Source organism: Mchenga conophoros, linkage group LG17 (assembly GCF_057382185.1).
Source record: "Mchenga conophoros isolate Kocher_MC1m ecotype Shallow Benthic linkage group LG17, M_conophoros_male_GT1.1, whole genome shotgun sequence".
Lineage (NCBI taxonomy): Eukaryota > Metazoa > Chordata > Actinopteri > Cichliformes > Cichlidae > Mchenga > Mchenga conophoros.
In genome coordinates, this window is record NC_140542.1 from 38,848,997 (window position 1) to 38,861,978 (window position 12,982).

The window sequence follows — 12,982 nt, forward strand, 5'->3', positions numbered from 1 at the left end:
AGCGGCAGTTCTCTGGGCAAAAATGCCCCGTCGATGCCAGAGGTCAGAGGAGAATGGATAGACTGCGTCGAAGAGACAGGATGGTAACAGCAACTCAAATAACCAATCGCTGCAACCAAAATATGAGGAAGAGCATCTCTGAACGCTGAAGGAGATGAGAAGCAGAAGACCACAGCAGGTGCCGCTCCTGTCAGCTAAGAACAGGTTGAACAAACTCACCAAAATCTGATAACAGATGATGGGATGGTGCCTGATCTGATGAGTCTTGATTTCTGCTGCCACATTTAGGTGGCAGGGTGAGAATCTGTCCTTTCTCCTGCTGCTGATGAAAGGGTGTGGTGCATAGAGCATCATTTAAACACCACATCCTACTTGAGTATTGTTCCTGACCAAGTTCATCCCTTTACCATCCATCATAGGTCAGATCATCTCAAATTATCTGATTACTTGATCACGACACATAAATGGCCTTCACAGTCACCAGACTTCAATCCAACAGAGCGCCTCTGGGACATGCTGGAGCGGGAGAGTCGCATCATGGATGTGCAGCTGACAGATCTGCAGTAGGTGTGTGAAGCTATCATGTCCATATGGACCAAAATCTCAGAGGAATGTTTGCAGCACCTTGTTGAATCTGAGTAACAGAACCTGGTAATAGCAAAGTGTACCTAATTAAGTAACTATGGAGTGTATTCAGTCAGTCAGTTGATGTCCACTGAGCTACGTGCACAGTATGACAACATACTGCACGTATTAGTTAAATAATACTTTTAATGTACTAAGGTCAAGCATAGTGAAACATCTTCATTTACTGGAAGTGCAGATTACGAAAAACATTTCCTCACATGTAAAGTGATGATTGTGCTGAATTGACTCCTCCGATCTATGACATGCAAAGCAGTCAGCACAGTGAGAATAATTTTCGAGAAGAGAGCAGTAGTGTTTGTGGTGGAGGCCAGATATGCAAAACCTGGAATGCATGAACACAAACCAGGACTGACTGCGTCTAACAACCTGTGGCATTTTGCACCGTTAAAAAGCTGCAGAATCAAGTTCACTTGAGGTGAGAGCACCTCAACACCTGACCCTAAAAAACATACTTACTGAACTAATTTCAAACTAATTGCAATTTATTTCTACTCACAGTTCAGAGGCGATGGAGGAGTTTCGTGACATGGACTTGGGGGACAGTTCATAGTCGCTGTCTGAGCGATAGAGGAAGGACTCTCGGCGCTGGTTGTGACCTGGGAAGTTGGTGTGGAGGACCAGACCGGAGCCAGGGGAGGCCTGAGGGTCCAAGGGGCTGCAGCTAGAAGAGGGTCCATTCTCCACATCGAAGCTGAAAACATAAACGCACAGTTAAAAAGCGAATTCTTCGCTGTTTCACTGTTTCATTGCTGAGAATATAGGGGCTAGCTTTAAGGGTCAAAGCAACAAAAGACTCCACCAGCATCTTTTGCTTCTGGCTTTCCTCTAATTTCATCGCGTCTCTCTTTGATTTCCTTTTGTTTTCACTATCAGGCAGCCTGACCTTGACCTAATTTTAATGGTGGAGCGTGAAAAAAGGGCAAGATGAATTCTTCCACATGTCAACATCCTATGAACAGATCGCGCTCCCACACACACACGTATATTCATATCTTGTGGGGACATCTAATTGACATAATGCTTTCCCTAGCTCGTCACCCTAAACCTAACCATGAAAAATGAATTCCTAACCTTAACCTAATTGTAACCCCTGTTCCCACCGTTCAAACTTGTGGGGATTTTGGTCCCCATAAGGGCCGTTGGTCCCCACAAAGATATGAATACACGCTTACACACACACACACAAAATAAATCATGAATAAACCGGACAAGAAAGGGCAGAGTGACACACACCGGGGCGCACTGTGTTCCTTCACTGATGACAGTTAGTGAGAAAGATGCTGCTAAATTCATGGAAAGAAGAACGTGGAGGAATGGAGGAAGGGGAGGTTGACCTCCTTACGACACCCACTGAGAAGGAGGACCTTGAGACTCTAGAGACTGTAGGGTTTTTTTGGGTTTTTTGGCTGTGGTTTATCCTCCCAGACATTTTTCCAAAGAAACAATCTGCATGTGACATTTACTTTCTTGTATTTTTCTCTGTACTTTACGCTTGTCAGCTTCTTTTCTTTTCCGTCTTTATAGTAAACACACACCTGCAGGAAGTGTGCCGACGGTTGCGCTACAAACAAACAAGCCATAAAGAATAATATTAACTAAAATTAGTTTATTGGATTTCCTATATTGTGATTTTTCCCCTGTATCTCTTCTCCAAAGCGGCCACTCTTCTTTTTATCATAAGAAAAGCTGAAAGTGGTAAGTGACTAAGTGAACAAAAGGCACCGAAACAGGCTTTATACTCCTGTGACTATCTGTAAAGCATTTGGGAATGAATGAGGAGGCGTTCTGGGTTTTTCTCCCCCCTTTCTTTCCTTCTCTTCCTATCCCCAGGGAAAGTCAGATGCAAAAAGGCAAATAATGGCCATCTGGGTCCAGACCCAAAATGAGAACACATGTGACGTGAGCAAAAAGCTCTGCGATGAAAATAAAAAGCAGCGGCAATTTGGTGCAGCGTGAGGAAGTTTATATGGTTGCAGTTTTTCAAGCTCATATAAGAGTATTAAGAAAAACAGGAAGTAAATGAGACAATAAAAACCTCAACGAGCACGAGCTCCGTTTAACTGCATCACAATCACGGGCAAACACAAACAAGCCGCAGCATACACTTTCTGCTTCTCGGCTCCTCCCATCGATGGACCGTCGACTTCATGTCATGGGCGGTTCAAGGAGTCACAGACATGCAGAGACGCAGCTGCTGTGAGGGTGCAATAGCATCCTTACTGCCAGCCAGCAGGCCAAAATGTAGAATTACATATCAATGTAAGCTGTGTTTATGTTAAAGTTATTGAAAAAAGAAAAACTCATTTTAAAATGACTGTAAGATTAAAATAATGACAATTTCATGATAATTAGAAGGATGTGACTGATTAAAAGCACATATGTGGGGAAATTAAACAGCTTTAACACATCTGCTCAATTCAAGGCATTCAAAGCTACGACAGAGTGTAAAACAAGCTGCAGGAGCAATAATAGTTTACATAAAATCCCATAATTCCACTGGTACTGGGAAGATAGTGGCATAATGTGAGAGGTGAAAGGGAAATGGTACAAAAATACACAAGTAACACCAAAAAGTACGTAACTCTGTGGTGTGAGCTGTTTTCTTATTTATGGCGACATGCACCTGCATCCACACCCATTTGGTGTGGATGTTCGGGATTTATCTCATAATATTTAATAAGCTCATTTGTTGTAGGCAACAACATCTAAATCTGTCTGTTAACACATGCTGTCAGGTAAATGTAACGAAAGCAAAAGTTGGAGTGGAGGCACAAAACCTCTAGAGTGGAAAACGTGGACTCAATTTGAGAACACTTAAACCTCACGTTGAGTCATATCCCATCAGAGGGATGTTATGCTAATGTGAGTCATGGAAGAAGGTGTTGTGGTGGTACCGTTACACAACAGGAAAACACAAACAGTCAACACACAGTCATGACAGCCTTTGTCTTTTGTTAGCAATACCACACGATTGGATGTCCTAAAAGCAATTTAAAGTGTATAGACAGCATAGTATGCTTAGACCTGTGGAAAAGTCATACCAGGAAAGTCTAAGGAGCTTGGAAGGAAAAGTGTCTTTGTCATCCGAGAAGCTTCTTCAGGTCTAGGATGAGAGGTGAAACGTCTTCAAGTAACTTAATGTGGGATTCATCGGGAAACTAGCGGATGATACCGTGGAGACAAAGACTATCACAACGTTTCCCAACCAGAAGCCATGGGTGGATAAAACCATCCGCGACGCTCTGAGATCCCGCACCGCTGCCTACAACACGGGACTCATGACGGGGGACATGGACCCGTACAAAGCCGCGTCATATAACGTGCGGAGGGCGGTGAAAGAGGCGAAGCAGCGCTACGGGAGGAAACTAGAGTCACAACTCCAACAGAGTGACTCTAGGAGCCTGTGGCGGGGACTAAGGACAATAACGGACTATAAAGCACCAACAACCGGTATGACGAACGCGGCCGTGACTCTGGCAGACGAGCTGAACACTTTCTATGCTCGCTTCGAGGCTGCAGCTAAGGTCTCCAACAATGCTAGTGTTAGCGGCGCTAACGACTGCAGACAGGAAGATACTGCCAGCACCGGAAACGTGCTCGTCATCTCCGAGCATGAAGTAAGGAGAGCCTTCAAGAGAGTGAACACCAGGAAAGCAGCAGGACCAGACGGCATCCCAGGTCGTATCCTAAGAGACTGCGCATACCAGCTAGCTCCTGTGTTCACTGAGATATTCAACATCTCTTTATCTCAGTCGGTGATCCCCACATGCTTCAAAGAGTCCATCATTGTTCCTGTCCCGAAGAAACCCCACCCTGCTTCTCTCAATGACTATCGCCCTGTAGCCCTCACCTCAGTAGTGATGAAGTGCTTTGAACGCCTGGTCAGAGACTTCATCATTTCTTCACTACCAGACACACTGGACCCACTACAGTTCGCTTACCGTCCAAATCGTTCCACAGACGATGCCATCTCTCATCTCCTCCACACATCACTCACTCACTTGGACACTAGAAGGGGGAATTATGTTAAAATGCTCTTCATAGACTACAGCTCTGCATTTAACACCATAATTCCCTCCACACTCACCACCAAGCTGGAGCATCTGGGACTCAGCTCATCTATGTGTCAGTGGATCTCCAACTTCCTAACTGGCAGACCACAGGCAGTAAGGATGGGCGGACATGTCTCAGCCTCCACCACTCTCAGCACTGGAGCCCCCCAGGGGTGTGTCCTGAGCCCCCTGCTGTACTCTTTGTACACATATGACTGTGTGGCCACTACCAGCTCCACCACCATCATCAAGTTTGCTGACGACACCGTCGTGGTGGGCCTGATCTCTGATAACAACGAGACGGCCTACCTGAAGGAGATTAGGAATCTGGAGAACTGGTGCCAGAGGAACAACCTCCTTCTAAACGTCAGTAAGACAAAGGAGCTGATAGTGGACTTCAGCACTAAGCAGGAGAGGAACTACCAGACCCCCGTCATCAACGAGTGCCCAGTGGAGAGAGTGGACAGCTTCAAATACCTCGGAGTTCACATCACGCAGGACCTGTCATGGTCCTGTCACATCAACACCGTGGTGAAAAAGGCCCGTCAGCGTCTCTACCACCTCAGACGCTTGAGAGACTTCCAACTGCCCTCCAAGGTGCTCAGGAACTTTTACTCGTGCACCATAGAGAGCATCCTGGCGGGAAACATCTTAACCTGGTTCGGGAACAGCACCATGCAGGACAGACGAGCTCTACAGAGGGTTGTGCGGTCAGCTGAGCGCACCATCCGCTCCGAGCTCCCTGACCTGCACTCAGTCTACAGCAGGCGGTGCTGGACCAAGGCCAGGAAGATGGTGAAGGACCTCAGCCATCCCAACAACAGACTGTTCTCTCTGTTGAGGTCAGGAAAGCGATTCCGCTCCCTGAAGACCAACACAGAGAGACTGAGGAGGAGCTTCTTCCCGCAGGCGATACGGTCTCTCAATCACACCACCACACAGTACTGACCCACACATACAGTTCTTACACACACACTGGACATTCTGGACATTGTTTTCACTTCATTACTTAAATCACGCTGCTGTTATTGTGTATATGCTGCTGTTATTGTGTATATATTTATTTATATTTCTTCATACATTCTTATATAGTTCTATATTGTGTATTTTGTTGTATAGTTATTTTATTTTCAACTTTAATTTATATATTTTATCTTATTCTCCCAGTTAAATTTACCCTTCATTCTAATTTGTGTTGTACAGTTATTTCATTTTTAACCTTAATTTATATTTTATTCCTTCCTAGTTAAATTTACCCTTTTTAATTTTTCATATTTATTTCCTATCTTATTCATAGCCTTTTCCTTTTTTGTTTTCTTTAGGTCACGAGCAGTTGTCCAAGCATTTCACTACATATCGTACTGTGTATGACTGTGTACGTGACAAATAAAATTTGAATTAGAATTTTGATAAAGAAGTGCAGACGCTTTTCTTTCCAAGCTCCTTAGACTACGATGAGCTGGATGACTGAGAACCTTCACAGACCTATAAGAGGGAAAATAGTCAGTTAAGAAAAATCACCAGAATGTGATTTAAATTTACAAAAACCACGTCCTGCAGCTCTTTTCTTTCTATTTAACTCCCCAAACTGGCCAAAGTGCAGTGGTGCTTCCAATGTCTATGGCCACTTTCCAGGATGAAAGCTCTTTCCAACACTGTGGATTGCAGTACATCCCGAACTGAAAGCCTTTCTCTGTCAAACACCTGTGATTGGCTCAAGCTGAATCCCCAAAAACTTTATTTCTAAAGCCTGAAGGTGCAGGAGTGTAGATCTCTCCCGGGTTATTTGATTAAAAATGTGCTGAAAGGTTATTGTGGATTTTGTCCAGTGACGCCAACATGTTGCCCAGCTTCAAAGGAGTAGCAAGAGGTCCATGCAGGGTGGCACATACCTCTTCAGTGAAGTATGTTTAAATACTCTATATGTAAATGGAGTCAATAACATATAGACAAAAACACTTTAAAACTATTGTATCATTATCTCTTCTAAGAAAACAAAGATAAGATTTTCAGCAACCAATCTGTCAGTTAATTCGGACTACAAAGCAATTCAAACCTGAACTGACCTTCATATGCCAACATTCAGCCTTATTTTCTCATAAAAACTGCATATTATCAAAAACTAATGACTCTCTTGTGGCTATCTGAGTGTTTATAGCTTTCTTGTCCCTAGGTAGCACTTATTTCAACCCACACGACCATATAGGGAATGCCAAATATATTTAACTTGGAAAAACTTAAGAGTGAACTTATAAGTTCCTCCAAGTTAAATATATTCCAAGTTAAAGTTACTACATGGAGGTAACCTTTCGAAGCTCCGGCTAATAGCTTAACCTGTATCTCTTTACACTCTTTGTGCAACTCCACTTGCAGAATGGAAATGTTGAAAGCCTGTTTCCTTAGTGTTATCTACACAGGGAGGATAAAACAAAGAAAGCAGCCACTGAATACACAAGATAAGTAGTGGAGTGAAGTTATCCTTGGTGAATGTGAAGTATATGTCAAGTGAGGTGATAGTGGAAGGAAAAGGTTTTCCACCTTTGCTATTATGTTTATGGAGTTATGTAGGTAATGTTAGCTTAGTGAGAACTTGTTATTTATTTCTTCAGTCTAGAAAGTCAACTACTTCAAGCTATCAAGTGGTCAAGCTAGCAGGCTAACTAGCTAGCAGGCTAACTAGCATGTTTAAAAATAAAGTGAAAGTTTGTTCTCTTTGTGCAAAGGTCATGTTTAATCTGTTTTTTCATGTGGTGGCTGCCAACAGCTTGACACGAAATTAACTGCTGCACATGTAGCAGCAGTACACAGTAGGATATAGCGCAACTTCAATTTCAGCTAATGCTAAGGATAGCCCCACTACCTGTACATAGCACATAGCTGTTTTGCTGCTGTGTAGCAGTTTGAAATCTCATATATCAAACATTTTAAACCTAGATGATATATTAAATGACCTATTATTACAAACTAATCAGAATTATAGTTAATGGCAGATCCAAATCCCAACTCTCCTTTTGCTCCCCGTATTTCTCAAACTGAACTTCAGTGATCTTTCATCTAGAGCAGTGGTTCTTAACCTGGGTTCAATCGAACCCTTAGGGGTTCGGTGAGTCGGTCTCAGGGGTTCGGCAGAGCCTCCACCGTGACATGCATGGCTCATTTTGTGCACCAGTTAAAAACATATCTATGTCTTCAATTGGAAAAAATCATATTTTATTTTTCACTAAAGAGGGGTTCAGTGAAAGCACATATGAAACTGGTGGGGCTCGGTACCTCCAACAAGGTTAAGAACCACTGATCTAGAGGAAGTAGACCCATGCCAACAAAATGCCCTTGCCCAGCACAACAGAGCCACCAATCAACTCAATGTTGTGGTGAATGGTTCAAGATTTTCCACTATTTTCTGGGGGTCTGTCTGTAACTTCTCTGTGATTGTTGTCTCAAGTAATTAGTGAAGAAAAATAACCCCATTTTTCTTATGGCTGTGTTTTCCACCGGTCTTGTTAACAGGACAAAGAAGGGATATCCAATCATTTATCCTCAAAAACAATACAAAGGGAGACCTTGGGAACAAAGACGATTTCCTACTGAATGGGGCATCCTGGTGATTTAGTGGATTAGTGAACTGGTCTGGGAATCCACTCTCATATCATTCACCCATGTTTGTCTTTGAAGTTTATGTATAGAGAAAGGTCGACATTAGCACGTTTCAGTCCTTACTCTATCAACCACAGGCAGGCCTGTGGGTTAGGCATGATGAGAGCAAGGACAGCCACAGTCCTGTCATTTTAATAATGATCTTTCAAGGTAAAGAGGCAAAGTAGCATGTCTTTGAATCTGACAATGTGTGAACAGAAACTAAATGAATCAAAGTGTCGCCAGGTTCCATGACGCACAACTGTGGGTTAGGGTATGATAGGGTTAGATATGTTATCTGTAAACTTTCAGGGAACTGTGGTGGTGGCACAGACTAATAGCAGTTCCCTAGAAATAGGTTTTCCCAGTAATTGTGATGTTTAAGATACTGGGTAAGTCATTCAAGTTTCAGGGTGTATTTCTTTTATACCACAATCAGGAAATGGCCCTTCTGACCCCCAAGTAATTTACTATAAAGACGACATTCCTTTCCCATAATGTAGCTGCATCTGTCTGGGTGATGAGCAGAGTGATGGACTAAGCTGACATAATAACAGAAGCAGAGAAATTTCCTCAATGTTTATTTAATCGTGGCTTCATTTTGTTGGATCGTCCTTGGCCTCTGATGCTAATCTTCCTGCAGCCAGACACAAAAAAATGTCCAAATAAAACATGGTCGCAATAATGACTGCAATTTTCCAATCAAACAGAGTGAAGACAAACATCGAAATAACTTCAAATTCAAAAGCAGATTATCTTGGAGCTGATCCTAACACATCGCAACTCAGTCAAATAATATGCATAACTCTCAATATGAATAATATCTCAAATGAGCCATTTCATTTAGTCAAAAAAGAAATAAAAAAACATTACCACTGGATTCAGGACTATCCTGGGAAATCAAACCATTAATTTATTTGAACAAAATATAAATAAAGTCTCACTAGAGCAGCAAACAAAGTCCACTTTATGTAAACCCCATCAATGATTACCAGGGACATACAGTAAAAAGCTAGTTGCGTTTGGCCCAAATTTAGCATGAGAAGCTAAACCCCTCCAACGCTTTAAGTGGAACGTGTTTATTTGAAATTCTGTTGTCACAACAAGTCCCTGTGGTAAACAGAAGCAAAACAAAGTGGAGATAGTGAGGACGAATGGAATATTTGTGACAAAAATTGTAAGTCTTTTTCCAAGGAAATGACTCCACTTCCCAGCTGTGAAACAATGGTGTTGTTTCAGGTTGACAGTAGAGACACTCACTATTTGATTGACTCGCATTTACTGGTAGAGCTGGACTGCTCAGTATCCTGTCTGGTGAGGTAAGGCACATGGGGACTGACAGAAACCAATCCACAGCCAAAGATCTAAAACAGTCCAGCTTTCAATTAGAGCTCACGTCAATTCACGTATTAATGGAACATGACAAGCGCCCGGTTCATCTAGAGCAGGGGTGTCCAACTCCAGGCCTCGAGGGCCGGTGTGCTGCAGGTTTTAGATGTGTCCTTGATACATCACAGCAGATTTAAACGGCTAAATGACCTCCTCAACATGTCCTGAAGTTCTCCAGAGGCCCAGTAATGAGCTAATCATTTGATTCAGGTGTGCTGACCCAGGGTGAGATCTAAACCTGCAGGACACCGGCCCTCGAGGCCTGGAGTTGGCCAAGCCTGATCTAGAGAGATGCACACCTACAGACAGTTTAGGCTCATCAGTTAACAACATGGATGTCTCTGGACTGGAAGAGGAAGCTTAAGCACCGGGCTGACACACACAGGCACAACTTCTTTGCTGTGAACAGACAGCTGTACTTCGTAGCTCTCCCCAAACCAAGTATTGCTAATTCGGCAAAGTTTTTCAGGTGTGTACCTCTGATATGAGTCAAAGTTTCAAGTGTAATACTCTATTTGTACCAACGATTTAATAATCAAAACTAGTAATGAAACTGCTGAATAGCCAGATAGAAACTTTCTACCAGGTGAGAAGCACGTAATGAGACGTTTCACTTGTTGAGTTGTTGTAGCACACTCACTATCACAGCAGCTTCTCATTTACACTTTCAGCAACACTGTCGGTCACAGTTAGACTTTTGCATGTTCCAACATGCCCGTGGTGGTGGGCAGGTGAAGCGCAGCATTTTTTTCATGAGCACCCTGCTGCTGCTGCTGTAAAGGTGAACAAGGTTGAACTAAAACATTAATGCTGCAGAATGGAACAAAGAGCTGAAACAGACTATAAAGTTTTGGATTATAATGCCTCATCGATCTCACCTTATTTTCACATTGTTGTTTAGCACTTACTTGTTACTTGGGTGTCAATCTCAAGACAGAACAGAGAGATTATTTATAATAAAACCACAAAGAAACCACAGTTAGTCTCAGGAGAAAAGATTCCGAACAAGGCCCAGTTTGCATCGACTTTTGGATTTACAGTAAATGTTTGGATCAAAACTAAAAGTTCATGCATAATAATTAAAGTAGTATTGAAACAAGGATCACAGACTTCAGTCTAATTTCTTTTTCACTTTCATCTGTACATGAAATTTTCTGTTATAAATAGAAAAGCAGCAAATAACAGAGAGCCAGAGTGTGTGACAGAAAGAAAAAAAGCATTCTTATACGTTAATGTGATCACTTCCTTCCTGTGTGTTATGGTAAGGGGAAACCGGTGACCATGTGTTTGTTGGGCTGTGAAAACAGTCATGCTATGGCAACACCTCTTGTTTCTCACACCGTTGGCAATGGCTCAAATAATTTTTCTTCAAGTCACACTGAAAAAGGCTTTTATTATGTTATTAAACTACCAGCACTACTAATGTTAACAGTCGTCAGCTCCAAAAAAGGAGAAAAAAAAATCTCTCCACTCCTTGCAAACGTTTGTGACTACAGGAGGGGAGAGAAGCGTGGGCCAGGCAACATATCCTAAAAAATCCTTTCTGTCTAACCAGCTGGCTCAGGGTAATATGCCAGAGTTTTGCAATACCCCAGAAGAACTGATGGGCTGATTGAATGATCCCATCAGAGCAAGCAAAAATAGCAGCTAAGTTTCATGTTCCAGCGATCTCAGACAAATTTCCTTACACGAGCAGATAAACCTAAAAATAGGTTAATTACCCGAGCTAGCCAGGACATGCTAAAGCAGACAGTTCCCAACCCATAAGCTTATACACAATTCCTCAGGCACAAAGTGTTCGCCTTTAACAATCTGGAGATCATGAAAACAAACTATGCAAGGTCATTATCTCATGACCACCAAAGAGCGAACTCGACACTCAGCTAAAGTTTGTTGATATGTCTGTGAAGGATCTCAGTCATCCAGGTCATGGTAGTCTAAGGAGTTTGGAAAGAAAACCATCTGGACTTCTTTAGGTTTCTTGAAGACGTTTCATCTGCTTCTTCAGTTCTAAGAGCAACTGGTGGAGAGTCCCAGATTTTAAGCCCTATGGGGGTGTCCCCAAGAGGTCATGGACCCCCTATCACCTCAGTAAATCACATGATAAGGTAGGGCTAGGTTTCACAATGGAGTCACCTGAAACCTTGGCTGATTGTGAAGTACACCTGTTTTCACATCTTGGCTCGTGTGATTAGGTAGAGGATCAACAGGGGGTCCATGACCCTCTTGGGGGGACACTCCCACAGGGCTTAAATCTGGAACTCTCCACCAATTGCTCTTTGAACTGAAGAAGCTTCTCGGATGAAACGTCTTCAAGAAACCTAAATTAGTCCAGATGCTTTTCTTTCCGAGCACCTTAGACTTTTATTGATATGCCACCTTCACCTACGATATACATGTATACACATCTCATTTTCAGTAAAAGAAGCAGTCAGATGATACTCTGTCAGTATTTGGCAAAACATTCAAAGAGCAATTTAAAATGCAAAACACTGCAATTGTCCTTCTATTTGTTTGACTTATATTAGCTCCAAACTGTCTTCAACAGTGTCACAATAGCACAGACCTACTCTACCCCACTATGTGAATTATAAGAATTATAGTTTTTTTGTTTAAATCATCTGTTTATTTAAGGAGGACACTAAACTGGACTACATTTGTCTAGCCACAGATTGATAAGGCTTATACACGTCTATATTTTTTATGTAGTTGGACTGGTATCGCAGCAGAACCCCTCCCTGAGCCTGGTTCTGTCGAAGGTTTCTTCCTGTTAAAAGGGAGTTTTTCCTTCCCACTGTCGCCAAAGTGCTTGCTCATAGGGGGTCATATGACTGTTGGGTTTTTCTCTGTATGTATTATTGTAGGATCTACCTCACAATATAAAGTGCCTTGAGGTGAATGTTGTTGTGATTTGGCGCTGTATAAATAAAACTGAATTCATGTTTTCTTCATTATCAGCAATGTTTGCTGGCATTGCAAACTTCTTGGAGGGAACACGGGAGTCACAGTGCTTGAAATTCCCATGTGGTGTCCTGTAGCCCTCATGCACAGTTACATTTTAGGAGCTAGAAATAGAGCTTTTTAATATCACTTCTGTGTAAAACTATGCTGGCACCAGCCCACATTGCATTTTTTCCCACTGACCCAAAACAAGCATTAGCAAAAGTATTTATATTAATTAACTTAGGTCAAATTTCGTCAAAGCCCTCCTTATTACATCAACAATCTAGTCTCCCTGCAAAGCACCCAAACAAAAAACA

General features: G+C 42.4%; 1 protein-coding gene across 4 annotated transcripts in view; it reads right to left on the bottom strand.

Moving 5' to 3' along the window:
• Nucleotides 1–12,982, bottom strand: part of pde4ba (phosphodiesterase 4B, cAMP-specific a) — a 215,974-nt gene that overhangs the window by 57,131 nt on the left and 145,861 nt on the right. For all 4 annotated transcript variants that reach the window (XM_085252838.1, XM_085252837.1, XM_085252839.1 and 1 more), the window contains one exon: nt 1,145–1,339. In XM_085252838.1, coding sequence (XP_085108964.1) covers nt 1,145–1,339 — 195 coding nt within the window. The remainder of the gene's footprint in view (nt 1–1,144; nt 1,340–12,982) is intronic.